This window comes from Sapajus apella, unplaced genomic scaffold (genome assembly GCF_009761245.1).
Source record: "Sapajus apella isolate SASKATOON/1434 unplaced genomic scaffold, GSC_monkey_1.0 scaffold40, whole genome shotgun sequence".
Classification (NCBI taxonomy): domain Eukaryota; kingdom Metazoa; phylum Chordata; class Mammalia; order Primates; family Cebidae; genus Sapajus; species Sapajus apella.
In genome coordinates, this window is record NW_022436980.1 from 19,558,010 (window position 1) to 19,572,922 (window position 14,913).

General features: G+C 37.9%; 1 protein-coding gene across 11 annotated transcripts in view; it reads left to right on the forward strand.

Annotated features, from left to right (window-relative positions):
- The window catches only part of ABI3BP (ABI family member 3 binding protein), a 244,633-nt gene that overhangs the window by 140,920 nt on the left and 88,800 nt on the right, over positions 1 to 14,913 (forward strand). For all 11 annotated transcript variants that reach the window (XM_032299267.1, XM_032299257.1, XM_032299259.1 and 8 more), the window contains exons 18-28: positions 1,029 to 1,103; positions 2,271 to 2,342; positions 3,474 to 3,548; positions 8,090 to 8,131; positions 9,308 to 9,349; positions 10,003 to 10,095; positions 10,573 to 10,620; positions 11,693 to 11,755; positions 11,873 to 11,947; positions 12,976 to 13,023; positions 14,495 to 14,554. In XM_032299267.1, the coding sequence (XP_032155158.1) occupies positions 1,029 to 1,103; positions 2,271 to 2,342; positions 3,474 to 3,548; positions 8,090 to 8,131; positions 9,308 to 9,349; positions 10,003 to 10,095; positions 10,573 to 10,620; positions 11,693 to 11,755; positions 11,873 to 11,947; positions 12,976 to 13,023; positions 14,495 to 14,554 (693 nt within the window). The remainder of the gene's footprint in view (positions 1 to 1,028; positions 1,104 to 2,270; positions 2,343 to 3,473; positions 3,549 to 8,089; positions 8,132 to 9,307; positions 9,350 to 10,002; positions 10,096 to 10,572; positions 10,621 to 11,692; positions 11,756 to 11,872; positions 11,948 to 12,975; positions 13,024 to 14,494; positions 14,555 to 14,913) is intronic.

Here is a 14,913-nt window from a genome sequence, read left to right on the forward strand (position 1 = left end):
AATATTTCCCTTCAGCCTCTACCACAAAATTATCCAAAGAACTGAGTTATCTGTCATACTTAGCCTTATGATCATCCTCAGAGAATTTTCACAATCCTGAAGTCTATATATTTTGAGAAATTGTTTCCTTCCAACTCTTCTTTCAACTTTGCCAGCTGGAATATAGCAGCAGAATTATAATTATTTCAAAATATCTTCCCTTCTACTTAGCTCATTTAGACACCATTTGATCAAAGTATTTTACCCAACGTAGTCTGAGTATAGAGAGCACCAAGTAGGCTTTGCAGTCCTGGACTTGTTGAGGAAAGATGGATAAAGAGAGGTAACGCAACCTACATATGCTAACAAAATTATTGCAATAGCAAAGTTCCTTAACTGTTGGTGGGGATAGTAAAGAGCTACACAATTAAGGTTCTGGGCCAGGTGTGGTGGCTCACGCCTGAAATCCCAGCATTTTGGGATTTCAAGACCAGCATGGCCGACATGGTAAAACTCTGTCTTACTAGTAAAAATACGGAAATTATCCAGGTGTGGTAGTGAACGCCTGTAGTCCCAGCTGCTCAGGAGGCTGAGGCACAAGAATTGCTTGAACTTGGGAAGCCACCTTTTTAGTGAGCCAAGATCGCACCATGCACTCCAGCCTGGGCAACAGAATGAGACTCCATTTTAAAAAAAAAAAAAAAAGTAGTTCCAAATTTCCATTATTTGTGCTTGTCTCCTGCTGTTCAATATCATCCTTCTGAGTTTTTAATTGTACCTTGTGTTCTAAAATGCCTCAAGGGTGCTTACTTCTGATACCTAATTGAACAACGTATATCTTCAGTTCTCACATGGAAATGTAATACCTTTTGTCTCAGTCACCCCTTGTTTGTTGAGCACCTGTTATATATAACACAAGGTACTGGGCATTTAGGGTTATAAGGAAATATAAAGCAGTTCTTGTACTTGAAGTTTGCAAGTTTACAGGCACAACCTGACTGACCCCTGAGAAATATCATTTATCAAAGATATATTAAATCTTCTTTCAGCTCCCCAGCAAACTACATCTATTCCTTCTACACCAAAACGGCGCCCCAGGCCCAAACCGCCAAGAACCAAACCTGGTAAATGTCTCTTTATCCTTGTGTGATATGTAATTGCAGATGGATAATGTCCGTCTTCTTAAAGAAAGGAGAGCCAGGTGCGGTGGCTCACACCTGTACCCCTAGCGCTTTCAGAGGCCAAGGCAGGAGGATCACTTGAGGCCAGGAGTTTAAAACCACCCTGAGCAAGATAGTGAGACTCTGTCTCTGCAAAATGCTTAAAAAATTAGCCATGTGTGGTGGACTGCATGAGCCCAGGAATTTGAGGCTGCAGTGAGCTATAAGGACACCACTGCATTCAAGCCTGGGCAACAGAGCAAGACCCTGTCTCCGGGCAAAAAAAAAAAAAAAAAAAAAAAAAAAAGGATATGTTTTATAGTTAGTTTATTTATAAAATTTAAGATTGATTAAAGATGAATAATTAATGATGCAAAACAGCAAAACTCAAATGTCTCCAAAGGGTTTACTGAAAATTATATTTTTGCATGTGAATTTTGGTAAAAATCTAGAAACAAGTCATACTCATAGCAATATAGGGTGATACATGTAATTCATTTTGTGTGTGTGAATGTTTATTAAAATATTCATTAGGGTGATGGTTCTTATTTTTTTGGTACCTACTCTGTTTTCAATTTTGCACCAGGGCAATGGCTGAGTTAGAGAGGACGTGACTCTGGTTTTCAAATAGATGGTAACGTTGAGAAGTTATAACATAAAGATGACCGCACAACATACGTTTATGTAACTTATTTCTGAGACTATAATATTTGTGTAAATGCTTTAATCATTTACACAATGCTTGAAGAAAGAGGTGAAGATGCAGGCCCCAAAATCATGTAGGATTTAGACAGAAGAAAAGGAGAAGGGAGTAGCATATATGTTATAGCACAGAGTTTGGGTGGTACAGATGCTCATTAACCTGGAGGTGAGTTCTTCACTGTCAAACAATAACACTCAGAATCACGTTTGACCAACTGGGTTTTGCTTATTCCATTATAAGATAAATGTAATTTTGTATGATGTATACTGTTATGACAGTTTAAAAATTCTTTCTCAAAACTTTTACTCATTGTTTACTTTGACTACTAAATATGGCAGGATTTTAAACAGGTCATTGAGCTCCTCTTTACAGGGTATCTTTTTATGGTCTCCAGGATATTTCAATTTTTTTTTCCTTTCCATCACCAGAAAGGACCACAAGTGCTGGAACAATTACACCTAAAATTTCTAAAAGCCCTGAACCTACATGGACAACACCGGGTAATAATGATATGTCCTTAGTGGACATGTTGCTTCATTTCACCGTGGAAAATCTAGCACCCCAGCTTTTATGTAATGTCTATTAGCTATTAAGATGGTCAAAATGGCTCATTGGAACAGCAGGGCCCATCTCATAGAGGATACCAACTCAGCTGTTGTGCTTGTGGCTGGCTGACCCACAGTTAATAGATCTGAACTCAGCCTTCAGATGTCATTCTGGGCCAGCTTTTGAACCATTGCTGCTTCCTTGTCATCTATCCAGTCATTGTATTTGAAGCTGAATCTTGTATATAGTGCTCTTTTTCTTTTTAGTAACACTCTCAAGTTCAACTTTAGACTTCATTTGGAAAAGCAACTTTTAATGTAATGCTGGTAGAATTACTTTATGCTTCAGATCATAGCATTATACCTATTGGTGAATATTTTTTGAGAGTAATTTTTTGTTAAAATGTGTTTAGGTAGACAGGCTCAAAGTGACAGATTTTGGAAACATTAGGAGAAAAAACTCCACTACCCTAAAATTATACGCAGGGAGTTTACGTTTATTGTTGTATCTTCAAAAGACATGTACATCAGTTATTGGTTTGGATGAATTTAGATTTTTTTCCTTTTTAGTTTATAAGGCTGATAAAAATATAGCAGGTCTTAATACCTAGGTGAGTGGTTGATAGGTGCAGCAAACCACCATGGCACAAGTTTACCTGTGTAACAAACCTGCACATATATTGGTAAATATTAATTGTAAAACATGGTGGGCTTTTTTTTTCATGGTGCTCAGACTTAGATGTGGTTGAGCAACATAAAGTAAGGGTGCAAAATAATTAGACTGATTTTTTAAAATCATAGATTAAAAGAACTATCTTTACTTTGAATAATTATTGTGACTAGTAGCAATGCTATTTTTGTTAAACATATTCTTGAAATGTTTTTTCTAAGCAAGATGAAAATTAACTACTTGTCTGTGAATGGATAATGAAATATTCTTTTAATGGAGTATTTCCAAAATCTTCCAAGACATTGGGTTCATTCCACTTAATGTATAGTTTATTTCTAGGTTTTACTTCTGTGGTTTTAGACACTGAAATGGCTAAATATTGATTTATTTATTATTTTGTTTCTTTATTTTTCCAGCTCCCAGTAAAACACAGTCTATTTCTTTGAAACCTAAAATCCCTCTCAGCCCAGAAGTGGCACACACCAAACCTGGTAATTACACTAAACTTTTTTGAATATTCCACAAATGGGGTCAAGTTTTATGCAGTTCTTTGGAGCAGGAATTTCTGGTTTGTATTTTGAAATTTGTTACATTTTTCCATGTAAAGTGCAAACATGCAATGAAATGATCTCATCATAAACAGCCACAGTGATATCACAGCATTGCTCTGAGCACTGTGGTGGATTATTATATTCATGATCACTACAGAGAAAACACAGAAATATAATGAAGTGAATGACTGAGCCTAGTACTGCAAAATAGTTTCCAATACCAATGTTGACTGGAATTCTAATCTTATAAACAATAGCCTTTCAGCTGGAAACAAGATAAGTGTTTCTGTCTTCCAAGAACTCTGCATTATTTTAGAGCTTCTCGGTTCTCATGCTAGAAGACCAGAAAGACCCGTATTTTTCTAACGATCCAAGACTTCTGAATTGGTGCTGATTTCTGAACACTGACATCTGTTTACCTCTTAGGAATTTTTAGTGGTGTTTTCCTTTTTAAAAAAAAAACTGCTTTTGCAGGAAGGGATCATTCTATATATATAATTTAAGACAGGAAGATGTGGAGTGGCTGGGCGCGGTGGCTCACACCTGTAATCCCAGCACTTTGGAAGGCTGAGGCAGGCGGATCATGAGGTCAGGAGTTCGAGACCAGCCTGGCCAACATGGTGAAACCCCCGTCTCTATTAAAAATACAAAAATTAGCTGGATGTGGTGGTGCATGCCTGTAATCCCAGCTACTCAGGAAACTGAGGCAGGAGAATTGTTTGAACCCGGAAGGTGGAAGTTGCAGTGAGTCGAGACGGCACCATTGTACACCAGCCTAGGCAACAGAGTAACACTCCACTCAAAAAGAAAAAAAAAATTGTGGAATATATTGAATGACCAAATCTTGGAGTTTTCTATCTATCTATAATTCATATAGCAGTCTTAAATGTTGACTTATAAGATTGACTACAGGGAACTTGTCACCACTGAGTGTCATCATTATCTAAACGTTAAACTCTTACCACAGGAAGGAAAATATTTCTCACTATATTGTTTAATGGATTTTGAGCTTGCATTTCCATTAATGGCATGTTTACAAAGTAGGATTATTAAAGCAAGAGATTTTCTGCTAAAGTGGGCATGATTTATTTTTGCAATGAAATGGCTAAGGAAGAAAAACGTAACTGCTCAAAGAAAGAATCCTCATTACTCCCTGTAAAGAAGCAGTAAGATTTCCAGGTATAGGTGCAGACTGAAGGAAATTGGGGATTAGGCAAAGGGAGTGTAGTTGACACTGTGACCATCGATGAGGTCCCCAAGTCAGAGAAATGGAATGAAAAACTCCCACTCAGAGAGGTTTTTCGGAGGAAGCAGCATAGCTAGTAAAACTCAAAGCCTTAATAGTGGTTTAAATCAAATAACTCTGACAGCTGTATGAGAGAAGGGTTTAATACACACTTATTTAAAAACCATGCTTAGAGAGCTTTGGGATAAAGTGGTAACTAGGCTGTATTTTGAACAGAGGGCTATTACCAAGCAGATCGTGAAATAGTACTGTTTGAGTCACCAAATTTAAGCATTTGTCTCTAAGTGATTATTTCTGTTATTAAAACATAAAATTGAAACACATCAAAAATGCTCCAAATGTTGGTTACAGTTTATATATGATATGTTACATTGTTCATTTCAGTGGTCTCTAAGAAAAGATTTCTGAGAAGAAATTAATACAGATGAGGAAGGGTATATTCTTACCATTCTTCGGTGTTTGAGGAAAAAGATCTTAATTTGACATTTCCTTTTAAAATAGGAAGAATTACTTTGAGGCTAATGTGTTTACATTCCTTTGATTTCTAAACCTTTTAATCATCAAAGAAAATCCACCCTTCTTCCTTTAACAGCAGTGTAATGACTTCAGAATCCACACCCAGACCTGTGCCAACTCAAGCGGACCTAGAACGGCCCATAGCAACACAGGATGACGACTGGATCTCTGCAAACCATTGCTTTCGCTTGAGATTCTTACGTTTTATTTTATTTATTTTTATTTAGGGCAGACCACCTTTGTAGCTCTCCTAAAGATGCCTGTTTCTAGCCAAGGTTCAGAAGAGCAAATAAACCACCCAAAGCTTTTCCAGGCCTCTCCCGGGGCTCTCCTCACCCTCTTCTATTTTTCTGTTTCACTTTCCATTACAGGCTGCTTTTCCTTTGGCTTTGCTTGGTGGTTCAGTCAACGAGGAAAAATCCACATTGATTTGGGCTTGTTTTATAAACACGATTCAGTGCATTTCTCAAAAACCACAGCCACCTACTATGTCTTAACTTGTCTACCTCATCCAATGGGAATTGTTTCCTTCATGGTTTAATCTTTAATCTTCTAATGGACTGAAAATAAGGGAGTGCCCCCCAGTTACAGGTGTTTGCTTCAGGTAACTGTCTTCCAAGGTGGATAGAATTGTAAGTTGCTCTCATTCCTCCCCATGCATGTGAGTCAAAGTTGTCTTTGTTTTGTGTGGAGATGAGTGACTTAGTCATGTACAGACCACTCAGCTTTGCTATGGAACATTTTGTGGCTTTACCCATAACTCCTTGTGATTATCAATAGAAGAAGTCTTATCAGAAGAGATATTCATTTTTACTAAACATAGACTTTTATGTGCAATTGACTTTGAAGCTTAATTGATGGAATGAGTTGTATGCCAATTTGGTTTCAAACTCCGTCAGGAACTCAAAAAGGCAGATTTTTCCTTAGAATTTTAAAAGTGACAATCTTTAATATTTGTGAAGTCTAAAAGATGCAATGAGTAGCAGATCTTATGTTCTTTGTCACTTGTGGAAGGCAACTTTGTAGAATCAAAAAGCATGAATCACAACCTTGAAGTTTCAAAATAATGATTTGTTTTCTATCTTCAGGTATGAATGCTTATTTCATATTGATTATATTTCATGTATTGATATTTATTTTCTTCTCATCCTGTAGCACTGAGATACCTAGACTATACATACACTCTTACACATACACACCTACAATTCTTTCTCACACACTCATTCTCTCACATATTCTCCTCCTCTCTCCTTCTCTCACATGTACTCTTTCTTCTCTCTCACACACACATCCTCTCCCTCCCTCTTTCTTTCCCTCCTTCCTTCTCTCACACGCTCTCCCTCCTGTCTTCTCTCATACAGCTCACTCACTCACTCACACACACACACACACTCTCAGAATTTTTACTTTGTCATAGGTATTTCAGTCTGACACATCACTACTGCTTTGCCATTCATCTGTTACAATCTATCTCTGCACAAGTTCTTGAGAAATCAGTATTCTGGGCTTTTAAAAACAACTTTTAACTTGGTTCTTTTGCACCTAATTTGTACTGTTTACAACAGCCTCAACACAAAAATTTTTTGATCACAGATATGCTAATGGATGATAACGCCTTTAAAGAGCACCTTAATGCTGCTATGTGTTGCTTTTAGAAATAAAAATTCTCTACATGCATTCTTATATTTTTCAGTTGCTAAAAACTAGTTGCTATATAGAACCAATTGTTAGTTGCTACGTAGAAACAGCTCCCTTGTTAAGTAATATCAGAGATAATTCCGGATAAGTCTGATGTTAGAAATGTATAAGTAGAAGGATGATTTAAGTTCTATTAAGATGGTCTGTGAATGCCATATTTATTAGTTACTTTCTATTAGAAAAAAGTTCAAGAATCTTAATTTTTTCTTTCCATTTCAAAAATAAACGATTCCTTTATTTTCTTCTTAAACTAATTCTTTTTGTTCATAGAAGAATAAGAAACTTATTGGTTAATCTTTTTTAAAGCCAAAAGATTGTAGCCAAACTACATTGAGCATGAAGTTTAATTTACTGATTGCTAGTCTGAATAAACATTGGAAAGTTTATCAGAATATTTAGATGTTATTTAATTAACATTTTATGAAACCTGAGACTGCTTTTGGACTCATTGGTTTACCATTCAAATGGGTTAACTTTCATACGTGAACCAGTTTGTTTACCAGCAATAGATGTTAGTGAATACAGGGGGCGTCATATGAACTTGTGGTCCCTTTTGAACCATAAGTTTAATTCCTGTCTTTTTGTGGGAGAATGCCAGGTCCAGCCAAGCTGCAGATCATTGCAAACTAACAGCACAGACACAGTACCGGGGGTGAGTCTGTTGCCTTTTCTACTGCCTTGGATGAACCTGGCTGTCCTGCAGGAAACAAATGGCAGGTGACAGGACACCGAACAGCCACAGAGAGGCTACCCAGAACTCCCTCTAAGTTAGTATTTCCTCAGCACCAGAGGCAAACCAGAATATCAGGAAGTGACGGTAACAGCTAAAAATCTACACCAAAAATGAGAATTCTCAATTCTTGTGGTTTGTAGAGAGGATGTGGAAGGTTGAACTTCACTGGCATAAGCCAGTAGAACCTAATCATTCACTCAGGAGAGAACACTGTTTAAAGAACATGTAACTTCTATCTTAACTGGTCCTCTTCAGCATTGCTTTTGATATTACTCACTTTTATTGCAGCCCCAGAACCTCAGACTCCACTGCCATCAGAGTCAACAATAGGTAATAAAGCTTTTTATAATGAGTGAAAACAAAGTATCTTTAACTCTCCATGTTCAACTTTGTTCAGCTTTGGGTTTTGTGTTTTTTGTTTTTTTGTTTTTTAATATTCTTGTCTTCTCTTTTTCTTTTTTTCTTTTTTGACATGAAGTCTCACTCTTGCTGCCCAGGCTAGAGTGCAGTGGTGTGATCTCGGCTCATTGCAACCTCCACCTCCCAGGTTCAAGCAATTCTCCTCCCTCAACCTCCCAAGTAGCTGGAATTATAGGCCTGAGCCACCACGCCCAGCTAATTTTTTGTATTTTTAGTACAGACAGGATTTCGCCACGTTGGCCAGGCTGGTCTCCAACTCCTGACCTCAGGTGATCCACCCGCCTCAGCCTCCCAAAGTGCTGGGATTACAGGCATGAGCCACTATGCCCAGCCCAAAATGCCTTAATTGTCCTTCAGTTCTTTTTCCAGCCATTTTTGCCCGAAGATATACTATCAGCCTGTGCTTGATTTATGCAGAGGTTCTGAGACACCCATGAAAGCAATACTAATTTTAATTTGATGCATTCTTTATTTTGCCTCAGTTACATTTTAGGAATATGTCCTGAGCTTGTTCTAACCTGTTTATTGCCAGGGGAGGACCCTGACTTTCATAGGATATATTTATATGTTCTCTTTTGGAGGTGTTTTTCTTACTTTCAAAACTCTAACTTTTGCAGATTTTCTTGAAAAGCTCTATGATCTTTACAGATTTAAATACTCTGATGTGTCACTAGGAAATCCACTCAGAGAAATAGAAAAACCAACCCCAATCTTTATAGCTTCTTTTTCTTCAAAAGAGGAAAAAAAAATGTGTTCTGGTGCCATCTTAGCCAATTACCCATATTTTCCTTCATAACATGAACTGCTGGGTGCGTTATTACAGTCACATATTCCGAATGAGAATCATGCCTTTTTGTTCCAGTTCTCTTTCCAGACTTAACTGACTGGCTACATTTTTTGTTCACTTTGTCAAAAACACAGGAATCTACTGAAGTAGAAAAGAAACTTCATATGTGACTAAAAGTTTCACCATTTATATTTGCTCAACCTAGTAATTAAAAATTAAGCATATTCCATGTTTTAAATACATGGCATCATTTTTCCTTTGATCTTGATTCTTTCTTGATTTTTTTCACATTGTCTTAGGACCTGAGACACTGGGAACGAAACCTTCAACAACAACATTAGGTAATAGAGTTCTTGAGTGGATGACCTTCATTTCCTCTTTTCCTGACTGCTGGTATCTGTGTTGACAGGCGCACATTAATGAATTAATACATTAATGCCCATTTGTGTGTGTAAGTGCTTTGTTCTTCAGAAAAGAAAAAAGTTAAGTCTCATAGATACAGTTTATAAACTATATCTCATTTTTTAAAAGTTGCCTTTCCTGAAATAATTACTGAATTCAAAGCCTTCTGCCTATATTGTTGATTTGTGGATATTTTAAATGCTAAGTGAAAAATTTCTGTGTTTGAATCTTAGGCCAAACATATTTTAATTTTTATCCCAAATGGCTTTATAAAGGCAACCTTTCACATGTTCCTGTTGAACATATGCCTTCAGTATTTTTGAGTGACTGTCTTCTCTAAGCTGTACAAAGTTCTGAGATTTTCCGTCTCAAAATGGAAGAACAGATCTCTTGGACAGTTTATTCATCTTTGACAAAAGTTATTCAAGACCTCATTTAACTAGGTAAATAATGATAGAAACTTGCAAAACAGATGGACACATGTCCACAGTAAATCAAAGGGCTTAACTGTGCTTCCAAGATTGATGTAATATTTATCGTCAGTTTATAAATCCACGCTTCTTGTATTAACTTGCTAATTTTCTTTCTTCAGCACCACGAAAGACCAAAAGACCAGGTCGTCGCCCCCGCCCACGTCCCCGCCCTAAAACCACACCTAGTCCAGACGTGCCCACGTTCAAACCGGGTAAATGTGATATTCTTGTTCCAGTTAACGTAGGAAGTGGAATATGGCAGCTTCTGGTTTAGTAGCTGTCACCTACTTGAGCAGCTGGGCTTTAGGAACCGGTGGAATTGACTTTGATGACTGAGCATCTGTACTCACTTTCTATATGCATTCTTATATATGTACTGTTTTTTAATATATGTACTGTATAATATGTTTCTACTCTCAATCATAGTTACTGTGTACACACAGCAGAAAGCTGGCCCATTAAGTGCATTATTAAAGTAAGGCACCTTAAAATCTTATGATGTACATTCATGGCAGCTGAGGTGCAGGGAAAGCACCAAGGAGAAAGGACAATAGGAAAAGTAAAAGGGAAAATCACATTCAGAAAAAGTACGTCATTTAGATAGAGGATCCTAGCTTGGGGCATAATGCTTCCCTCCTCAAGATGCCACTTCTTGAAATACTTGATGCTTTTGGTGTTTCCTTCTGTAGCTCTGGAACCTGCCACGATACAGCCGGAACCCTTGGTGCCCACAACTGGTAATTCTACTCCCCCCACCCTGGCTGCTTTGACGGGTGGTTGCTTTCGCCTTCCCCATTCTCCATTACAGGCATGACTGCAGCTCCACCACCTCGTCACCATTTCATCCCATCCTTTTGCTCACCTTTCCTGTCTCAGTCTGAAGATCCTAAAGATAGAGTTCTAAAACGATCCAGGGTGCTCATTTAGGGAAGGTCTGTGGTCTTGCACACAACTTCCCGGTTCTCTGCTGACATCTGTCTTCCCCATATGTGTCCTGGGGTTGAGAAAGCCATCAGCTCCCTCTCCTATGGGGACCTCTGTGCTCATCCTGCGCTGAACGGGTGGCAAAATTTTACAGCAGCATCATGGTTCGCATTTCATTGCTTTACTGATTCAACTTCTAAGACTTTCTTCCTTTTAAAAAGCTGCTTGAAATAATGGCTTCTTCAGTTTTCCTGTGTCTTTGAAAAATGTTTTTGAGTAGGTTTGGATAACGAGAGGCACCAAGATTGTTCTTGGTCTAGAGTCCAATGTAAAACTAGCGATGGTCTTTGGAACTTGAGAGCATTAAAAGTCCCAAGCTGGTTTTATTGTTTTTAGTACTAATACTGTTTGATTATAATCATTTTATTATAGTTTAACTCTTAAAATCTATCATGACTTGACTTTGGAAAATCCCAGACATTGGCAGCCATGCAACATTATTTTTCTCATGTGTAATTTTAAGTGTTTATGGATTACTTCCGATCACCTCCTAAGCAATCAGATTTCTACCTTGTTGTTTTTATACTGAAGAAGACCTTTCCATCAAAGAAATAGTACTTTGTTTTGATATTATTTATATAGGAGAAACATAACAGTTTTTATTACTTTTGCCCAAAAAACACATTTACTGATCATTTTTCCTTTCAGGAAAAACTAATTATGCTAGTGTGTAGTTAAAATGGAGACCCTTTTCACCCTTCCCATACCCAAGAAACTTCTTTAGATGCATTGAATCTGTATAGTGTGTTTGCTCAGCCTACTTGCCGTCAATTTTGACAGTGACAGCGTGACCCATTTTGCTAATTTTAATACCTTTTTCTTTAGCCTCAAAAGCATCCGAGAGTCCTAAAACCACACACAGACCAGATGCCCCTCAAATTCAGCCTGGTAATCGCTACTTTCAATGCCTTGATCTATAAATCAGAAAACAGTGTGTAAGTAACATTAATCTTCACATTCACAGCTCGGCTGTAACACTAATTATGGCACTCTAATTTTCTTCAGGTTCAAAACCACCAAAACAATTACTTCCTAAACCCCAGACCACAGCAGAACCAGACATGCCACCAACTAAATCCGGTAAACATAATTTCCAGTGCTTTAGCTTAACAGGATTTTCTCTGGAAGCATTGCTGAAAATGTTTACAATCTGTCATATCATATAAATCATAGAAACCCAAATACCATAATTTTGTTCATTATCTTTTCCAAGCAGCTACACTGGATGTTTTAAGCACTAAATGAACAAGTCAATATGTAGAAAACTAGTAAATTTTATACCTGATTTACTGGCATTCCATTTTTTTAAAAGCATTTTTAGATCTATTTTCTGAATTTGTAATGAATAGAAGCCTGAGTTTTCTGCGTATGAAACATTTTTGAAACTGATTTTAGTAACCACTGTTAGGACCTGTAGAAGGCTGACACTGCTATTCATTTATAGGCACAGCTGAGAAGAAGGCTTGCTGGTCAGGGATTGGCTTTCTCTAAAATACTCTGTGGACATTTTATTTTATTCTGTTTATTTATTTAGAGACGAAGTCTCACTCTGTCACGCAGGCTGGAGTGCAGTGGTGCGATCTGAGCTCACTGCGGCCTCTGCCTCCTGGGCTCAAGCGATTCTCCTGCCTGAGCCTCCTGAGTAGCCGGGACTACAGGCACGTTCCACTACACCTGGCTAATTTTTGTATTTTTACTAGAGACAGGGTTTCACCACGTTGGGCAGGCTGGTCTCAAACTCCTGACCTCAGGTGATCCTCCCACCTCGGCCTCCCAAAGTGCTGGGATTACGGGCATGAGCCACTGTACCCGGCCAACATTTTAAACTGTAGCTATTAACTGAGTAATTTTCTAACCACATGAGAAGATATTTATATAACAGTTCTCCGACTCCAACTGTTTTGCAGTTGAAATTTTCTCCCGAGATTCCAGTTGGTATAAAATTTTAATTTGCTAAGAAGCATCTCACATAATAAATAAGTCTATCAAGAAGGCACTTTACATTAACTTAGAATATCTGTGTCCTTTGAATTAAGCACCAGTGAGCACCCAAAAGTTTACACTTCCTTGCTTTTATTACTTATATCTGTTTATTTTTTATGATGCAGTCTCTGAGTCTCTTCCATTTGAAACTGAAGCTCCCTCGATGACCATAGGTAATGATGCTTGCCTCCTTCCTAGCCCTTGTTTCTCTGAGCTTGCCCCTCTCATCTCTCTCTTCATCAGCTATAGTATGCTCAGTTGTCATTCACCATTTTTTTGCATTTTAAAAAATTGTTTACTATTTTCAACAGGGGCCTTTTTAACATCATTAGGCATTCTTACATCTGCTGCTCAGCTTGTAACACGTAAATGTCATTCTTTGCCCCACTGCCTTCAGAGACATTCAGATTGCTTACAGCACTTGATGCTGTCAAGAGCCGCAGGCACTCTGTCTATATCCATCTTTGGAACCAGAAAAGTATTTGAAACCTCTGCTTCTGTGTGTGTGCAATTTACGGACGTGGGAGGGAAGCCATGAAAAAGCTGGTTGGAGTTTGTCCTCCGTGTGTTTATGAGGCGCTCATGATGTACATAACTGTTTCCTTCTTGCAAAAGTCCTTTCTTGTTCCACATTGCTCATATGCAAATTGATCTTTCTGTTGCTAACTTCTTCTTGTAATGCAAAATTCCAAGCAGAATAAGGATTCCCTGTTTCGTTTGAAGGGAATCAATTATAAATCTTGTCATCATCCTGTTGTCCCGGCTTCCTCCGTGTCTTCTATTATATATGCCTTTAGTTCTGAAGATGCTCTCAGGGGTGGCTTAAGCCAACTTCGTGCAATGACATCCTGAGCAATAAAGGAGAATCAGTCCCTCTGTAAATACTTAAAGAGTTTTTGAGGATGAGATGTTTGAATGTTACATTTAGCCCTCTGGGTTTAGTGAAAGGTAAATGGAGATGCTAATACCAGAGAGTTACAATTCTTTATTAATTTTATATCTATGTATAATCCAGTTCAAAATATAGAAATCCTGCTTATCTAGACAAAACATTGAATTACGACCTTTTAGAACTTTTTCTTAATTATCTGTTTTCTACTTGATTATCTTCTAATTAGCCATTTGAAATAAATGAATAAGGAGGCAGGGCAAGAAGAATATCATGTTTATTACAAATAAGAGGTATAAGACTTTTCCACACCTCTCACGGATCTCCGGAAAATAGACTGATTGAGACATTTTGAAACATTTTTCTAATTCTCCTCACAATCACCACACTCAAAACAAATTAATAATGGTGGTGAAAACCTTTCCAGTACCAACGGAAGCTTTGGAACAATTTTTTGGAGCACTTTAAAATTATATATTGGACAACTAAGATTTTCTTGCAGCCAGGTTTTCTGTGTTATTGGAATCAGCGAAATACAGGAAAATATTTTCATTGCCTTATAGGGATGCAAAGGGTTTGGCTATTTTGTCAGATAAATGGATATGATCGTATGGGTAGTTATGGGAAAACAAATACTATTTTCCCAGAGTTCAGAAATGCATTTTAAACTGTAAAGGGTTAAGATTCATTTTCAAAATACTTTTCTTTTTCTGTACTTGTTAATCTCCATGGTTTACTATATTGCTTTTGGTTAGTTCCCACCACAGACGTTGAGCCTGTAACTGAGAGAACTGAGGCTCCAGTGACAACATTAGGTAATGACCTTTTATGTCTTTATGAGTTCTTTTCTGCTAATTGTCTAGTCTATTCCATCACTGTTTGGGTCAAGGATTTTTTTTCTTTCATAAGATTTTCTCACCATCCTCTTGTCATTGAACCATATTCTTTATTTTGAGTGTATTGAAAATGCTTAGGCCGGGCGCGGTGGCTCACGCCTGTAATCCCAGCACTTTGGGAGGCCGAGGCGGGTGAATCACGAGGTCGAGAGATCGAGACCATCCTGGTCAACATGGTGAAACCCCGTCTCTACTAAAAATACAAAAAATCAGCTGGGCATGGTGGCGCGTGCCTGTAATCCCAGCTACTCGGGAGGCTGAGGCAGGAGAATTGCCTG